The 18945-nt window shown below is 49.3% G+C and overlaps 1 protein-coding gene across 5 annotated transcripts in view; it reads left to right on the top strand.

The window, feature by feature from the left end:
* MSI2 (musashi RNA binding protein 2) overlaps window positions 1-18202 on the top strand; it is a 385617-nt gene extending 367415 nt beyond the window's left edge. For 2 of the 5 annotated variants that reach the window (XM_064583001.1, XM_045889211.3), the window contains 3 exons: window positions 8391-8599; window positions 10485-10557; window positions 13017-18202. In XM_064583001.1, coding sequence (XP_064439071.1) covers window positions 8391-8599; window positions 10485-10526 — 251 coding nt within the window. In that variant the 3' untranslated portion in view covers window positions 10527-10557; window positions 13017-18202. The remainder of the gene's footprint in view (window positions 1-8390; window positions 8600-10484; window positions 10558-13016) is intronic. The other 3 variants (XM_045889216.3, XM_045889213.3, XM_045889212.3) reach the window with 2 other exon arrangements.
* The last annotated feature ends 743 nt before the right edge of the window (window positions 18203-18945 follow it).

The raw sequence follows: 18945 nt of genomic DNA, 5'->3' as shown, positions 1-18945 counted from the left end.
AGGGAGCTTCTAATGCAGAGAGGGCAACAGAGCCCACACCCTCAGGAGCTGGCGCTCCAACAAGGCAGGTTTGGTGTCTTGTCCTTGCGACCTGTGTGAGGCAAAGAAAGATCCAAATAATCACGAGATGACTTGTCAGACTGTGATGCAGGGAGGGACAGCCGAGCGGCAGGATTCGGTTTGGAGAGCAGCCAGGAGTTGGCTTGAGGTCCAAGTGAGAGCTGGGTTCAGTCTGGTCAGAGACACTCAGGAGACATGTTCCCTCACTGCTCCAGCCCTCAGTTTCCTCATCTATAACCCAGGGTAATAGGACCCATCTCACAGGTTGTCGGGAGCGTGAGAAAAGATGGCGTCAAACACCCACGTGGTCCCTTTCCAGCCTGGCACCTTTAGAAGCTGCAGCTTCTAGAACTTTGTGCCTCTTGCCTCCGGACCCTCTTGTGCCCACAATAGTAGGAGGCTTTCCCCCACTCCACCTTCCCTGACTGGGACAGGGTGTTATCAAATTCTTACAGAGCTTTTCCTCATGACTGCGAATACCACACGTATGCAGTTCTGGCCTTGGACTTCATAATGCTTTCTCTTCATAGTACATAGTGCAGGAAGCGTTCGCCGAGCCTGCGTGAGTGGGATCACTTACAAGATGCAAGCTAGGACCCGACGCCTATGGCTGAGGGCAGACAGGAGGGGAACAAGCAAGCACACACAGCACAGAGGGTGGCTGGGTTCCCGGGGGGCGGGGGGGGAGCCAGACTGGTGTCTTTTTTGACAAGATAGAGCTGGATGGGCCTCAGAGACCTAGGCAGTCACCAGATCAAAACAAAGCAAGGGACATTCTCGGGATTAAACTAGGAGACACTCGGAGCAACCAAAGTGTTCTGGAAAGAGAGAGACGGGGGATCATTCTGGCACCACACTCCCCGTTCTTATTTCCTTTCGGGCCTCAGGTCAGGGAGGGCCAGAACTGGAAGCCCAGCGAGTTGGCGGGGGAGGCCGAAGCCTGTCTCCCCAGGGCCGTAAACATCTGTCTCTCGGGTTAACTTCCCCTATTTTCCGAGGTGTCTTAGAGGCTCAGGGCTAAGGCACTGTTGACTCACCCCATTCACTTCTGAGAGGGATCACGACCACCCTCTTGCATTTGAGACCAGGGGCCTGAGCCAGACAGCCTGCTGAGGTCCCTTCAACTGGTGAAGCCATTGCAGCCCGGAAAACAGTTCACTTTGGCTGAGCCAGCGCCAGGCAAGCCCCAGTGATCCATCTCATGGCCTTTCCCTTCCTGGGGACCCGTCTCCCCCTCCTTCTTCAGACACATGCAAATAGGGTCTGTCCCTCAGGACCCTTGGGGTCTGGGAGAAACGGGAACCTAACAGTGGCTCCAGAAAGTTCCTTCTTTGCCCTCACGGCAAAGCATGATTTCTTTGGCCACTAGGCCCAGACCCACTCACGGCTACTCCATCCCCAGAATTTACACCATAAGCAGACGGCAGCTAACCACTAACCCCTCTCCTCCCCTCACCCACCTTCCCCACCAACCCCAGCCTGGTCCTTTGTGAGGAGGGCACACACCCACAGACCCAACTCAGGGCCGATAATAAAAGAGCATCAAGATAGAAAGAGAACGAGCTGTTTAATTTGTGTTGAGATTGTATCTCAACATAAAAGTATACAGTCCTGGCCACAAAGCTCTCCTCAAGTGGGTTCATTCTGGGTGTTTGGGGCCTTCTCCTCACACTGACCTGAGTGGTAGTAGAATCTCCACGTTCACCTCTAACACTGGATGAGGGCTTTAGAGCCCGCCAGTGGTGAAGTCATCTCTTCCGAGGGGTGTGATTTGACCAGAAGCTTAGGCCATCATTCCACATAATAGTTAGTCCCAAGCCCTCAGTTCTGCTGTCCATGCGTTCCCTGAGATTCGCCCAGCGTGAACCGGCAGGCACCAGCCACAGCCGTCTAAGGCAGCTTAGGTTTTGAGAGAACAAGCAGGAGCTGCAATCTTAGAAGACCATGGCACCGCTGTAAGTGACATTTGGAGTATTTGTGACACTGGCTTTCCTGTCAGCCCCGTGCATGAGCAGACACTCTCCACGTGTCCTGTGCAGTGTTTAAGATGAGCCAGGCATTCCCTGGATATGTCCAGACCTGTTGATATCAGGCTGAGTTCGTACCTCTGTAATACATTTGTTTGTGTATGGAGACAGGGAAAAGGAAATGTCATCACATTACTCTCTTAATCCTCCCCTAGTTTTAAAGTGTTTCTTCCCCTGCCCTTCTGAAATAGCCTGAATTTTAGCAGAGCTTAAGTATATATATATGTGTGTGTGTGTGTGTATATATATATATAATATATTAAATTGATTGTCCCTGCATCTGGTTCCCTGAACTGATTTGATTCTAATTTAGTGTGTCATACAGTTTTCCCAGGTTGGATGTAATTGTTGGTCCTCTCTATCTCTCTCTCCCACCTTCAGGCTAAGCTCTAGAAGGAAAGTTAGAGCCAGGATCCCTGGGACCTAGCGGCCGGGCAGACTGCTGGCGCATAATCCCCCGGTGCTCTGCTGGAAACATGCTATAATAACTCACAGCTCAGTATTTCTCCTTCCGTTAGCAGGAACAGGATTATCTTTCCATGCTGACCTTTCCCATTTGACCATCTGCATTGCTTTATAGTGGACCCTACTTTCAGAGGGCACGGAGAATAAAAGCGGGGTCCTCGACTCTGTTCCCAGGAAGGCCTTGGCTGTCCAGCTGCCATTCTTCAGAGCACATGAGCAAGGAGTGAGTGGCTGTTAAGAGGGACCCATGAGTCTCCACTGTTGACAGCCAGTTGGCATTACAGACCCAGGATCACTGAGCACCCAGTGTTGTAGGAGTCTTTTTTGTTGTTGTTGTTGTTTAAGATTTATTTAGAGTGAGAGCATGCACAAGTCGGGGAGAGGGCAGAGGGAGAGAAGCAGACGCCCCACTGAACGCAGAGCCGGGCACAGGGCTGGATCTCATGACCCTGAGATCATGACCTGAGCTGAAATCAAGAGTCCAACTGAGCCACCACAACCGCCCCTGCCATGGAGTTTTTAATGAAGGCAGCTAGAAGCATGATAGGGACAAGGTGAAGGTAGAGGGGAGAGTTGGAGGGGCAATGACCTTGACCTCTTTTTCTCTGACATCAGCCTATCAACATAGCCCCTCTACTCATTCCTTTTTCAGTTTCTTTACATTATTTAAAACAAACAACCCTAAAACCCAGTGTGATGAATGAACACAGCCCTGCCCTCAAAGAATAGGACAGGGGCTTCTGTTCCCTCCATTCTTTCGGGAGCTGGGGGTTGGGAATGGGAGCCCTGACACCAGTCAGCCCAGACTCCCTTCTCTTTGGCCCTGAAATGCCCTGCGTTGTGAGTTCTGTTTCGGTAGCACATTACCTTCAGAGCTGGACTGGGTGGGGACGGGCCCACCATTGCCTGAGCCCTAAGCAGCACATGCTCTGGAAATGTGCCAGGGGCCACCAGGGCCTCCCACCCCAGATGAAACCTGGCAGCAGCAGATAATTCACAAGGCAGATGACTGCAATTGTCTTGAGGGCTGGCCCTGCACTTTGGTGAAACGTGAGAGCCACCAGACCAAGACCACAGACTCATGCTGGGACTTGGCAGAGCCCCGGCTTGTCCCGGATATGTGCGCTGAGCTCAACTAGAAAGGATTTTGTAAACAATTCCTTTGTCTGGATCAGTAATAATCCAATTTTCAGGTCTTGGAGCCAGACACTCCCAGAGGTGCCCACCCCCCCTTATAGTCCTGGGCTCTAGCTCTCTATGTCAGGTCCATTGGCATCACTTAGGGATTCTACGGACATCGGCACTTCCATACTTTCAAGGCTGTTCTTCCCCTCCCCCAGTGACTAATTCCACTCTCAGCCCAGCCCCTTGTGACCACAGTTGGGCAGAGCCACAGGCAGACTGTGTGCCAGCAGGAAGGCAGGCTCCACCCTGAGGTACCTGTGAGCTGTGGATTGAGCCCCTACAAGTAAGGACTTAAGCCTGCAGGACCAACCTTTGTTAGGGTCTCTGGGATAAGATTCCCTGGGGTTTCCTGGCTCAGCCATCAAGGTGTTTCATTCCCTGGATAGGCAGGAAGTTCCTCTTTTTATCCAACTTAAATGCCTCCCACTATAAGTCAAGTGCATTTCCTCTTGCTGGCCTCAGTGAGATTCCACGCCCTTGCTTTCCTGCCCCCCATGTCTCAGAGTCCTTCATCCGGGTCCAGCATGATTCAGTGCACCGGGCAGATGAATTGGATCCTTTAGTAAATCCCTTCCTGATTTGTATGGCCAGTGAATTGTATTTTCCTGTATAAGATTTTCCTAAATCTTCCTATGGTACCTGTCTTACTGGGCTCTGCCTACCCAACTATATTAAAAATAAGCATGTTTGTTTTCAGCTCGACAAGTTACAAAGTGCTTTCTCTCTCCCATTCTCACGTAGCCCACCGAGAGGCAGGCTAAGGCAGATGGCGCTCACATGATACAGATGAGCACCCCAGCGGCTGAGGGGCTTACCCGAGGCCCACAGCCGGAAGGTCAGGGCCAGGGTCCCACTCAGGCCTTCTGACTCCAAGTCCAGTGCTCCCTTTCTCTGCACCACATCTGCGTCCCTGAGCATACTGGCTGCCTGGACCCGGAAAGCCCAGAGGACACTGGGGGCTGGGGGCGAGGGGCGAGGAGGAACTTGCCCAGAATTAAACCGCTGACGGGGATGCTGCCCAGAGTGGCTGGCGGACACATAGCCCTGCTCCCCACAGCGAGCCCCCAAACTGCCTGGTGGCCACTCAATGTTCACGGTTTCTGCAGCAGAAATGCCAAAGTGTTTGCAAGACGTGTCCTCTCCTGGGACGGGAGTCATGATGTCCCGATTCATAAATCTCAGCACTGTTTATTCAGCAACACATACCAAGAGTCCCTGTCTCCAGCGCATGCGCGCACGCGCGCACACACACACACACACACACACACACACACACACACACCCTAGAGCTGAGCAGTAGACAAGGTACGCTTGCCCGCTGAAAGTGATGTCGCATCCCCTCTTCCTGCCCAATCCTGGCCTGGGGGACTGTTTCCAGCCCCTCCAAAGGAGGGAAAGGCACCCTCCACCAAGACACTTCACTGAGCATTGCCTGAAGGCTGACTGCCCCAGCATGCACGCTCAGGTCGGGACTCAGCCGCTGCTTTCTCGGCCCGCCTGCATCTCCCTCTGCTCAGATCACACAGCGCAGAGGGAGAGAGAGGGTCCTCAGATGGCTCCCCGTCCTGTCTAACCAGCCGGTGTTCAGTACAAACTTCCCAAAAGAAGAGGACGATTTTGTCCCTGATGCCTTACCCCCCACCAGACAGAAGGAACAGCTGCTGACAAGTTTGCATGCAAAGTGGCGCTCCCTACTCTTTGCCGAGCAGTCCGAGCCTTTTGCTTGCTGATGATGCATGGGTATCTGGTTGGCCTGTCCGGGGACTTGGGCCTGCTTTCTGGAGCCTGGGTCTTCCGCCTGCAGAGAGGCGAGGAGGGCGTTGTTGGCTGCAGGGCGCAGAGGCGGGCCTCCTCCGTGCCCCCAGCCCGGAGCCCCCAGCCCGGAACCAGGTGCTTGCTGCCTGCCAACTGCGCCCTCTGGCGGGGACCCGCGGCCCGATCTTGCGCCCCTGGCTGGGGGACAGCCGCAAGGTGACTTTGAGCAGGGATCAGGCACTGTGAGGAGTGAGTCTATAACAATACAGGACTTGGGGTTTCAGAGCTGTATTCTAATCGGGTGCCTTCACAGGATCATTTGCTGACAAGTGACTGAGCAGGGAGGGGCACCGTAGGCTGAGAGGGGCTGCTTACTGTGAAATCCCTTCAGGCCTCCTGGGCACACAGGACCGGGAGAGGGAGTTGGGATGGGCGGGTACCACCGGCCCTCTTAGCTCCTAAGCACACGGAGGGGGCTGATTGTGGACAGCATCCTTCTATGGACGTGCTACATCCTCTCTCCAAGGCTGCTTCTGCTAGCTGGATCAGTCTCTGGGTGGCTTTCCCTGCTGGAAGGAGCCAAGACCAAGACCTCCCTTCTCCCCAGCCCCTAGGTAGGTGGGCCTGCCCACAGTCTTCCTGCATTTTCATCTGGCCAGAGGAGCAAGAAGCCAAAAAAATCGTTCCATCTTCCACTGTGGGCCCCTTCCCCTAGCCTCTCTTTACCCTGAAACAGAACCAGCTAGTTACTTTGTATAGCAGGGGTCGGCTGCCTGGGTAAACCAGGAGTCCACTGTCTGAGCTCACTCCATTTTCCCTAGCCCAGAGCAAAAAAAGAAAAAGTGTTAGACCAAGATAATACCGCCTTTGAATATCTCAGCTTGATATTTGCCTCCATGAGTGAAAAAGGCCAAATGTTATCTGCAAGTTTAATCTTCTGTATTCAAAATTCCTGCCCCCCTTGTCGGCCAGTGCATTCTCAAATCAGCCGTTCACTTGCTCTAAGCCTCTGTGATTTTTTCCTCTTGAACCTGTTTTTTCCATCTGCCAGTTGACTCATTTCTCAGCTCCAGCTTCCAAGGGGCCTCACCTTCGAGCCTCCTGCCCCGAGGGCACCTGGAGGTATCAGTTTCCCTTTTCTCTGCTCAGTCACGGGCCAGATGCCACTTGGTTTGATCTCCTTTCTATCTCCGTGTCCCCATCTCAGTCTCCTGCCAGCCTGGCTTGGGTGCGTGGTCAGTCTCTTTCCATCCCAGGCACACACAGGTAAAAATCCATCCAAGTCTGGCTCTTCAAGCCCAGGTCCCTCGGGCCAGGCCGCGGCCAAGAGTGGGGCTGCAGATGGAGGCAGCTGGTCACAAGGCAGAGAGGGAAATGCCACGGGAAGCAGTGGGAGAAGATTGTAGTGAGAAGCAGCCCCTTGGAGCCAAAGTTGTGGAAATATGTGGTGTCCAGATTGTCTGGTTCTTCCACATGGGTCAGCCGTAGCCCTGAAGTGGCTGGCCCCAGACCCACCTTCAGCTTTCAAAATCAGTGAGAACTTACTTTGGCAATTTAAAAAAAAAGAAAAAATTTTCCCCCATTTTGGAAAGAAAAAGTTTAAGCTACTAGGGGAAAATGAAAGATGAGACAAAATTAACCTGGTTGCCGCCGTGGCCCTCACTGAAGAAGGAATGATGGAATTGTGGCGGGGGGGGGGGGCGGGTGCAAGGGCTAAAGATGGCAGCCCAGGCAGTGTCCCCGCCGCTGCCCCTCCTCACCACCACTCTCAGGATCTGTGGCTGTGAAGTCTCCTCTCTAGAGCACAGGTGCATTCCTAGCTCTTTGCTCAGTCTGGAGTTTATATGAGATTGACTAACAGAAAGCAGGCATTTCGGTCAGATACGTTTTAGCTGTAAATCGGTTCAGTCAGTATCCTCTGCATTCATACTTCTTTGTCTTTTTTTTTTTTTAAACAAAAGGAAAAAAAAGTTTAAACCCCCCTTTTCCTTCTACTGCAGGAGGTGAGTGTGTGGGTGTCCTGTAGAACCATTGGCATTCACCCGGCTTCGGCCCCAGCCTCCAGATTCGCCATCCCTACCCCACCCCCTCCCTCCATCCCCTGCTCTCCACCCCAGAAGGGGACCCCTTGCCACCATCATTACGGTTACGTTAAGATGCCCAAATTTTCCATGACATATCCCATCCTCCGACCACGTTCAGTAGTGACGACTTTCATACAGGGATATAAATGGGGGTGGGGGGAGGACGTAGCCAGTGGGGAGGGGGGAAGTGGTTTTGGGGGGGCTGGAGAATGGAGATCTTTTTTGTCTTTTTTTTTTAAACAAATTTGTCATTGAATGGATCCAAAAACAAACAAGAAAAAGCGAAACAAAAAAAAAATTTTTTTTAATCCCTTCCCCAAAAGATTTTTTTTTCCTGGACACAAATTGCTTTGTTTCCTGTCACGTTTTAATATCAATATTAACACAATGTGTAGTCTAAAACTAGTTCCTTTGTAGTTTGCATGGGATGTGAATGCTGTCTCAACGTGCCCAGATCTAGACAAGACTGCATGAGCACCAATTCAGATGTGAAAACCAATCTCTCTCTCTCTTTTCCTCTCTCTTTTCCATATATATCTCTATTTCTCTTGTGATAATTTGGTGGGCAGTGAAGCACCTCCGGTTGGTTGCTGTAGTGTGTTGAATGATTGTTTTTTTATTCTATTTTCGGAGCTCCGAGCTTCTTAGTAGTAGCCTGGGCTGAGTATTCTTGAGTCCCTGCTGATGTTTTCGCATGGCCTTGGTTGAGTGTTAGAAGTTGGGCCTCAGCTGTTTTTCTCGAGTGTTTGGCTTGTAATGACCGGTGCATGCCTGGCTTCTGGCCTCATACCCAGCTCTATTCTCTGCACACCAGTCCTGAATAGCTACAGTGCTCAACCGAATTTTGGCGCGCCCGCTTCCCCGGCAGGCTCCAACCCCGCGCGGCCTGGAGGCTTCCCGGGGGCCAACAGCCCAGGACCTGTCGCCGATCTGTACGGCCCTGCCAGCCAGGACTCCGGAGTGGGGAATTACATAAGTGCGGCCAGCCCACAGCCGGGCTCAGGCTTCAGCCACGGCATAGCTGTAAGTACCTACCCCCCGCCCCCCGCCTCATCCTTTCCCGCCCGTCTCCCATGGGAGAGTATGCCAGAAGACCCCAGGGTTGGGGGCTGAGGAGAGGACAGTGGGTCCCCACTCCCCCGTCCACATTCCGTCAGCCACCTAGGGCTGAAGCTCCTGTTTCGATTTTTCCTGAGCAACCGGTGTGTGGCCGTGTGATGGAGTGGAAGGAGCATGGGCAGGTCAAGTTCAGATCCCCACTCCATCACCTTCAGCCCATGCAGCCTTAAGCCTCTTACATAACCCATCGGAACTTCACTTCCCTGGCTGCAAAACGACAATAAGCGTGCCTCCCTCGAAAGATGGTCTGAGAATTAATGGAAACAGGATACGTCACCTGCTAGCACATAACAGGCCCTCGGTATCGGCCCCCCTGCTTGATCCCTGCCTCCTGGAGACAGCCATGTGGGCTGCGACTTGAGGAGCTGGGGGGCCCCCCACCCCCTCCTCAGGATAGCAGCCTTGGTCGGTCGAGGCCCTGGGCCTGAGGTCCAGAGGCAGCACTTGGCCCTGGGACACGGTGTGGGGTGCGTGGGGTGCACGCTCCCTCCCAGGTGGTTTCCTTTGCTAATGTTTCTTAGAGTTTCCAGGTTCCAAGTAAGTTCCCATTTGCGTTCTTTAGCCGCAACCCCGCAAAGGCCAGATGCATTTGATATTTGTAATGCTCTGTGGTTCTATAATCTAACTAATCCAGGCAGTGGAAATTTGCTTAACAGATTTGCATGCTGTTTTCAGATTGTATTGTTCTTCCCCCTCCTCGTGTGTGTGAGCATGAATGTGCCTGAGCCCACTCGCTCGCTGTCCCTTCCATTTGGGAAGCAGAAATTCGGCCACCCTCCGTTCTAGCCAACCTCAGCATTTTGGAGGAGGTTTGGTTTGGGGGCTAAGATGGGAGTGTCTGCTGTTCCAGGCCCTGTCCCTGTCAGGAGAACCCCGCCTCAGGGGCTGAGCTGGGGAGAACAGGGCAAGTGCGGACAAGTCTGGGGCACCAGGGCGCCGCTCCCTGCCCCCCCCACCCCAGCATTGGAAAGCACACGCACACACACAGGGGTGCACGCACGCATGCAGGGGTGCACACACACACTCTTAACCCACGCACGAGCACTCTTTCTCTCACAGACTGTCTTACACACACGTGCGCGCACACGCACGTGTGCGTTGCCGCCACCCCTGGCCCATGCAGTCTGGGTCCTTGTGCAATTCCACTCCCAGACCAGTAACACTTAAGTCAGGAGTCTGATGAGTCACATCCACTCGGCTGAGCTGTAGTACCAGATCCAGAGTAGTAGTATTCAGTTTAGAGCTGCATCGATTTGGGAGACCATCTATCACCACCTAGAGCACAGATCATTTCCATTTGCAGCGCCCGGAAACACAGACCCTATTCGTTCTTGAAAACCTGGGTCTCTTGACCTGTGGGTCGTGGCGCTTTTCTGAAATGACCACGCGTGGCATCACGTTTTGTCTGCGCTGGGCTTGCTTTCTCCCCAGCTGGAGCTGTCGGGACTGCGGGCAGAGACACGGGTATCTTTGCCCTCCGGGGTCCAGGGCAGCAGCGCCCAGCATTTTGGGCCGAGGCCTCCCTTTCCCCTCAGCCACACACCTCCCTGGTGCATCTGGCTCTCGATTACCCCCTGGGCAAGCAGACGGGCTTGGGGCGGGGTGTGGGGGCTGGAGGGCCCGGAGCCAGGGAGGACGGCGTCCGGGCCCCTCGTGGCGCAGTGTCTCAGAATTACATATTCATGCTGGCAACCACGGTCTAGTTCTAGAGATAATTTCCTTTCCCAGAATATGACAAGCTGTTCCCGTGTATAGCGTGCTGATGACCTTAACAATTGTGCAATTTTAGGGACCTTTGATTGCAACGGCCTTTACAAATGGATACCATTGAGCAGGTGCTTCCGTTGCCACCCCACTCTGAGGTACTACCTTCTCTGCCCTGTGTCCCCGCCCTGCCGGGCGCGTCGTACGTGTGTGTGCCCTGGCATGCAAGTACGCACGGGCCCTGGCCCCATTGTGCCAACACCTCTCTCTCCTCTTCCCCGACCCCTTGGCAGGAGGGTGGGGGCAAAAAATCCGGTCTTGTACTCTCTCATCCTTCTCTCCAGCTGTAATCATGACCCCCACCTTTTTTTTTTAATTCTTCTTGATTTGATTCTTTTGATTCCCTTTCTTTATCTTCTTCCCCACCCCCTCATCTCTCTCTGTCTTGAAATACGATCAAGAGTGTAGGAAACTGGAAGGTGATCTGGTGCTGTTGCCTGTCCCAGGGGGATGGAGGCAGGAGAAGCCTGGGCTTCAGCCAAGCCTGGGGGTGGGGGCCAGGGCCAACCCCTCCAGGGTCCCACGAGATGGCCTTTCAGGTCCCTGGACCCTTTCGGCCCCCCAGCGCTCGCTGGCTTTGGCCAATGGGGTTCATGCAGTCAACAGCCAGACTCCATCTTTTAGTGAAAAGAAAACATTTTTGCCAGTAACTACTGAGTAATTATCCAGATTACCGCACGAAAAGCAAATTAAATTAACGACATCACCTGCATAACGTGGATTTGGATCCCTGCCAGTTTCCTAACCTTTTAAACTGAGCTCAAGTTAATTAAACATTTTTTTAAATCACTTTGATGGGGGTATGGAAGGGGTGGAGTGGAGGAGAAGGGGGGGTTGGGGCAGTCAGTGAAGGAGCCTCTTGCCACGGTCTCGTTGGAAAATGAGTATCTGTTGCTCTCGGGAGGAACCCCGAGAAGGAAGAGGGGTTCTCTCGTGAAAGCGAAGTGCGTACTGTGTTAGCACATTAGTTTGGGGGCTTGAGACATGGGTCTGTCAAGAGGGAGGGTGACAGCTGAGGCCGGGCCTGGGTCCCTGCTGGGGCAGGAGCGCCTTTCCCTCTGGGAGTTCGGATGTAGGAGAAGCAAGACTGGAGATGGACTTGCCACTTTGGTTTGCAGTTAGTAGGACCCCCTGTCTCATAGAGGGGGTCACTCTAGGCCCCCAAGTCAGCCAGGACTCTCTCGGGTGGGCCCAGTTGGGGGACCAGATTGAGTTGAGCTCCATAAATCTCTTTTGGATTTCTCTAATGTTGCTGCTAAGGAATCACCTCAACTAATGCAACCGCCTCTCTTAACCAAATAAACCCCGTGTGTGAATTCTCCCCACCCCTCACCTCCACTTCCCTTCGAGCACTGACCCAGCCATTGCTGGCCAGAGCCAGAGGCCACTAACAGTTTGAAGAGAGCTACTCACTACTAATTAAGCTGGGTTTGGGGGCCCAGGGGAAGTAAGGTTCCTCTGAGAGCAAAGTGGACTGAACTCCCCAAGAACTCTGGGGATTGGAGGTGGCTCCAGCCCTTTGTGGAGTCAGATGATGAGGGGATGGGACAGCTACCAGGCACAGCAGACCCCTGCAAGGTCAGACACTGCGGCTGCCCGGCTGTCCTTGCACTCTCCCTCCCCTGGAAATGAGGATGGGGTAGGGCTTCCCACCACAGCCCGCCCTCCCCTCCATGGCCGCTATAGGAGCCAGGGGAGGGCAAGGCATCCAGCCCATCCTCCTCACCCAACTCTAGGACCCGGTTCCCACAGAAGGATAACGTAGCCAAGAGACTGGCGATAACACCCCACCACCCTCCTCCAAAATGGATGAAGTGAACCAATTGAGTCACATGTTTGAACCGAAACACACACTCTGTCCATGACCGAGGTTTCGTTCTCTGTAGTCCCCTCCACAGAGGAAGTTCCCAGGCTCACAATGGACTCAGGGAGACTCAGCAAGTCTGTGAGTCGCGGGCCTGTTTTTATTTTCTATAACCAAAGCTGGTTATTTGTTGCATATGTTTTTCCTGACCTCGAGTCCTCGATACGAAATATAATTTTTTTTAGATTTTTTTAAATCTGCATTTTCAGTTATTGGCAGTCATTGACGGTATCTGATAAAGTAGTTTTTTAAACATTTGGCTTTGAAAACCCGAAGTTTAACCAGAACAAAAAGCATCTCTCATCAGTTTGCAATTCACCCAGTGTAGCCAAACACCCAGCATGGCCGCATTTGCTGACCACATTTCCTGCCACTCCCCCGCCCCCCCCCCCCCAAGAATTCACCAGTGCCGTATCAAATCAGCAAAATAGCAAACGAGCACAGTGAGTCGCAGAGCTGTCCGCTCCCCAGTGTCAGGCGTGGTGAAGATGTCAGATTTCCCAAGCCGTGATCCCAGTAAGCTGTTAGCCTGGCCATTTCCAGACGTACTCAGTAGCCCAATGTAGTCGTTCTGTGGAAGCGCTAGTTGAGAAGTTGGAATAAATAGTATGTTTGCCTGACACATCTTCTCTCTTCTCCCACTTCCCACTTTATGTTCTCCTCTGGGCATCCGTGACCTTCCGCGCCCTGCAGAGCATACCTGGATGTCCAGGCAAGACTGGGCGAAGTTTCTGAGTGGCCCTTTGTTTAGGTGATGTCATCAGACCTGGACCCCCACCAGCCTCACTCCCCATCCCAACCAGAGATGGCTCACTTCGGATCGAGGGTTGACTACATCTCATCATCTCACGAATCTGCTGTAATATAAGACAACAGCTTTTAAATGTGTATATAACCCATGATTTTTGGTTTTGTTTTGTTTTGTTTTTCTTGATGGTTTCCCTTCCTCTTCTCTCTTCCCCCCCTTCTCCTTTTAAATCTCTTTGAATCACATTTGGTAGTGATTTTGACTTAGTCCGGTAGTCATATAGCTTTAATATCTAGTTAAAAGCTAACCATAGTATAATTGTTATATTAAGGTATTATTTTTCTCTTAAAAAGATTTTTTTTTTTTTGCTTGTTTTGATTCTGTTCTCACTTTTAAAGGATGCTGAGATGGTAATATTCCTCAATATTTTGGTACCAATTCTGAGACTGTATGGCTTTTCCAGTGGAGCACATTGTGCGTCTGTGGAAGCAAAGTTGTGAAGTGTGGAGCGGGAGGTGGGCATAAACTTTCTACTTTGCGTCGTATAAGTGAGATGTAGTAAGCTAATTAACAGACTCTGTAGCGGTTCTTTTTTGTGACGTCTCTTTGTTAACCTAAGTATATCTATTTTCGGCAATAAGGTAAGGACGACCATGTTTTGAGTGTCCTCCTTTTCTATAAGTGCTTTTTTTCTGTTGAAAGAGGTGATATTATAAGGTTTTTTGAAATTGTGAATTCTAAAAAAAAAAGAAGCGTTGTAAATACAATTCCATTAACTACATAGAAACTATTAAGAAAGAGAGAATCAAAAATATTTTTGTGAGGGAGTCGGTCCCAGGCAGTTCGATGCTCTGTGGAAGGAGGAGGAGGGGAAGGCATGATAACCGAGTCGGTTCCCAGGCGGAAGGACACCCCCCCCCCCCGCCCCCGCTGCCAGGACGACCCCCCGGGAAAAGTTAGAACACTGTTTAGCTCCTTCTGTCTGTGTGATAGACCTAAGAACTGTATTAGCGTCATACCAGCATATTAACCTCTCGTCTGTGCACAGCTTCAAATGTTACCGTCTAGTTAGATTTTTATTTAAAATATGAAAAACTGCTTTTCCCAAGACGTTTTTTAAAAACAAAGCTACAATTTTAATATTTAACATATTTAAAGTTTCAAAGCACACCTGTTTGGCTTGGGTGGGGAGGGGGTGGGGGGACATTCTTTTTCAGTCTTAATTTTTAAATATTTGATCATTTTCTATTGTCCAACCATTTCAGCACCTCCAAAGGTCCCTAGGACACTCTGCCTCTCTTTGCTCCCCTGCTCCCCCACCGGCTCCCCCCAGCTCCGGGGGTGGGGGGAGCTCAGGCCAGGGGCGGAGAAGCCTGTGTTAATGAAAACTTTTCTCCATTCACTTCCTATTTACAAATTAGGAGAGCAACCTTTTGGTTTATATATTTTTTTTAATACCTCAGTGCTGCAAGTATCCCCAGAGAGGCTATGGAAGAATTTTTTTTTTTAATTTATTGTAGATGTAAACAGAATTTTAAAAATAAAAAAAGTATAAACATCGCTGCACTGTGACTGGTGGGAAAAACTGACAGTTTCCTGTTTGCACATGTTTAACATTTGGCTGTTATAATATATGGTCCTCAGTTGGGGAAAGATACTTATGATGAAGGATATTTTTTAATTTAACTTTTTTTTAATATTGGTAATAGGTCGGCAACAGCAACTATAGAAGTACAACTCAGTAGATGGCATTAAAACATATTGTAGTGTGGATATATATTTTTTCTTTTTTAAAATGTGATATTGACGTTTTATTAATATTTTTTAAATTGTTACGTTTATAAATTTGGTACTCAAGGCACAGCCAGTATGAAACACTGAATGCGACATTTATTATAAAGAGCTGCTGCACTCCTATTTTTATAAATTTTGCTAACAAAGTAGACTAATGTAGACATTCACAGACATGGTAGGGCAAAAGCATCTTCAAACAAAAGGCTCCAAAATGCTAACTCAGAAAGAAAGAAAAAAAGCCTTTTTCAATTCTAATTAAACAGCAACAACATTAAAAAGAAGAAAAAAAAAATCTTGTTTTTCCGATCAATGTTAGGTTGTTTGGTGAGGGGTTTTTGTTTTGTTTTGTTTTGTTTTTTTCTTTCTTTCTTTTATTTCCAAACAACCAAGTTGAGTAAAATGCTGGGCGCTTTTAAAATATCAAAACTTGTTCAAGTGATAAAATAACAAAATAGAAGTTTTTTGAAAAAAAGAAAAAAGACCATAAATTCCCAGAAATTCAGTGTCTAGATTAGGGAATTTAAGTACTCTTTTGTCCATGTTGGTGATGTACTGTAGTACCCTTCCTTTCTCCGCATCCCCCATCACCTCACAGAAGACTCTTCGTTGATCACTGTCTGTTAATAATGTATAAAATGGCTATCTTGTAAGCGTGCTGTCCTCGTACTAGTGTAGTGACTTTTTTTCTTCTCTTTCTTCTAGTACATATTGATAGGTATAACGTAATTAAGGTTTAAAAAAAAAATTAGACATAGTTATTCAGATTTAGGACCAGTAAGGATAGAACTTTCTCTTATTTATGAAAAAAAAAATTGCTAATAATTTTGGGGCAGTTTTTTCCTTTGGTTTTTTTTTTCCAATTTCAACTTTTTATTTTATTTTTGCTGATCTGATGTGGTTTCAGCTAACCCAAGGTCTCATGATGTTCAAATGCCGGCAGACTCTATGGCGTTTTGTAGATTCCCAACCCCCCCCCAAACTGTGAAGGGGTGTGCCATACTACCTTAAATGCTAATGCTAGATATGCAAAACTGGATTTTTTTAATTTATTTTTTAAAAGAGGGAGGCATGGTATATTAAAATGATTTTACTAAGAGAAAAAATATTTTTTTAAGAATGCTCAGAAGAAATTGATAATCTGTGTGAATATGTTTTAGATGTTTATAATACCTTTTGAAGAGACCCAGTAGCCCATAGCACAAATCTCGTGGAAATCTGATCTGTTTTAATGTGGCTACCTAGGTTAAGGTTCACGTTAGTCCCCCCCACTCATCTAGAAGTCCATTTTGAAAGATTTTCATAAATTATTTTAGCACTGATGTTCAGCCTTGTCTTTGTTTCAGTTAAGCTCAGTGGTGAACCTGGGAACCACCTTTTCGCCTTTGGGGGAGAAACCCTCTTGGCTGATGGCTTCCCCCCCCCCACCCGCGGAATCACAAAATAGCCACCGGGTGACTTTCTGGCTTCCAGATCCATCTGCCTGGGACCCCCGAACTCCTCTCCTCCCAAGCAGAGGGAAGTGAGTGGCATTAGCTCCCAGACCCCATTCCTGGTTCCGCCTGGACATGGAGCTGACGGGGACAGCCAAGCCTTTGGTCCCCGCCCCAGGAGCTTTCTCAGCCCTGGTTTGTGGCCTTCCTCACACCCACTGGGAAAACCAAACAGCCTCGTGTTCTGTCCCGTTCGCTCATTGGCTTGACTCAAACGAAGCCCCGACATGCCTTTTTGCGTTTCTCTCCTTCATAACCTTCATCCTAATTTGAACTTGTAGCTTGGACTTTAAGGTAGCATGGCTCTATTGTGTCCATTTCCGGTTTCACTGCACAGCAGTTCACAGCCAGTGAATGTTACACACATCTTGCTAGACTAGTCTCAAAATCATCGGGTAATTGTTGGTCCTAACGACCTGAAAGGTGTTCCGTTTTTGTTTTCAGTTTTTTTGTTTTGTTTTGTTTTTGTTTTTGTTTGGGGGTTTTTTTTGAGGGGGGGTTCTTTTTTCATTTGGGGATTTTGAAAAAAAAAATTTTTTTTTTTTTCGGTTCCAAATAGAAAAACAAAACCTATTTTGATCTTTAGTGCAAACGAGGGCTAGAGACTTAGCCACCACCACACCACACTGCTTCATCCTGCCATTCGCTCACTGCAGCATAATCAAGAATAAAGCAATATAGTTTACTACATTTTTTATTGAAGGTCAGCCATGCTTTCTGTATTATATTGCATATGAAATTGTTTACAAAAGAAACACTAACTCATACTTCTCTTTATCGGTTGGGAGTGGCACGCAGGGACAGAGGGAGACTGTGGGAGCAGGGGGTGCGGGGGAGAATTTTCTCTCTTGAATGTGCTTCACCAGCTGGGCTACCTTCCAAGGAAGACAAAAGGGGGGGGTGGAGGCGTGCGAGCTGAGGGATGGAGGCGTGCGAGCACACTGAAGAGAGACACTGGTGGGCCCCTCTGCCCTCCCCCTAAGCAGAAAAGCAGCAGAATCAGCTCAGCCCGGTCCTGGGCACAGACACTACACAAGGAGACGCTGTACGTTAAGCAATACTTTAATACTGTAATATGTTGGTTTTCTTTCTTTCTTTCTTTTTTAACCAAAAAACGTAAGTAAACTAAAACAAAAATATATATATACATAAAACCCACACCTCTGGGGAAGCAACCTTAATCCAAACACTTGGCTATCAAATAATCAGAATGTATTGTCTCAGACAGGATTTCACTTCTGGGAGGCAGGGGCACGAAGGGGCAGGGAGGGGGGGAGGGTGTCTGAGGGACAGAAGTTCCAGAGCCTCCCTGGAAGGCTCTCTGCTACTGTATTCTGTACATACTGTACCATCCTGTGTGGAATCTGTGAGTGTCCTCTTGAGTAGCGTGGGCTAGCCAGTCTGCCGTTCATGGTGTGTTGTAAACTCGGAATTCCATATGTAATAGGATGCAAGTCTAAGCGTTTCATGTGGACATAAATGTATCTAAATAAAACTTTCCCTAGCACTGTGGCTGACCTCACCCTTACTTTTATACTTTAGTATGAAACTGATGACAACTTTGGTAGTGAGTATTTTTTTTATATATATACATATATATGTATCTATATATATATATATCTCAAGCATCTTTCAGGTCTTTGTGTGTGGCTTTCTTAAAGCCCTGTTGTAAAAAATTACTATGTGGATGGCAGTCTCTCACATCACAGATGTGGAAAGTATAATTTTATATTTGTATTTTCAAATAAATAAGTTTGTGAAAGGTTTCCATCCTCTACTGTGGTCCAGAAATCAATGTGTTTGTCTGACAAAAAAAAAATAAAATACAATAAACTGTTTTGAACAGAGTTGTTCGGTGTTTGTTCACTTGCAGAGGAGGGCTGGGCTGCGGGATAGCAGTTGCTTGGTTGGGGGGGCAGCGGTGTCACCAATCACACCTGCCTCCCCTCACCTCTTGGCACCTGCCTCCCAGCACCTCCAGTGGAGAAGCCCTTCTGCTGTCCCCAGGTAGCTGGTAGAACATTTTTATGAAGTGACAAGAGAGCATTGCCATGGAAGAATAGGCTGCAGAACACCTCAGAGCCCTTGGGTGGGCAGGGAGCAAACACCAAAGGTCCCATGAGATCATGGGACCCAGATGGTAGATGTGTGTCGAAGGAGCTAAGTGGCTCTCCAGGTTGCTGGCCTCTGTTATCAGCAGCCTGCAGGAGAAGACATAGAACCAATTCCATGACCCTTGAGTAGGAGTCTGAAAGGGTGTTAGGAAGCCCAGCCTTGGCCCTCAAGTTCAAAGTCTTGCTTAATGAAGAGAAATTTTGTGGGATCACAGAATTAAAGGTGTAGAAAGAAGTAGATCATCTGTGACACTTCCGCCTTCTATCTGTCAAATCGTTGAGAGAAAAGAAAAGCATTGAGACCCAGTTCACGGGGGGCAAGCTCCAAGACTTGGTGGTAACAATCAAGACATGGTCTGAACCAGAGGGATTCCATGGATTTTAAGCTTTGGAGAGGAAGAGCCAGGCCTATGGGTTTATAAGGGATGAAGCTTCCTCAGAGTGTGAGGTGGAGCCCTAGTCCCCAGGGCATGGCC

The sequence above is a fragment of the Mirounga angustirostris genome, unplaced genomic scaffold (assembly GCF_029215605.1).
Source record: "Mirounga angustirostris isolate CCGP_5_RB_7025 unplaced genomic scaffold, mMirAng1.0.hap1 SCAF_17, whole genome shotgun sequence".
NCBI lineage: Eukaryota > Metazoa > Chordata > Mammalia > Carnivora > Phocidae > Mirounga > Mirounga angustirostris.
The sequence above is the reverse complement of the archived record's forward strand: the minus strand, read 5'-3'. Positions and strand labels throughout refer to the sequence as shown.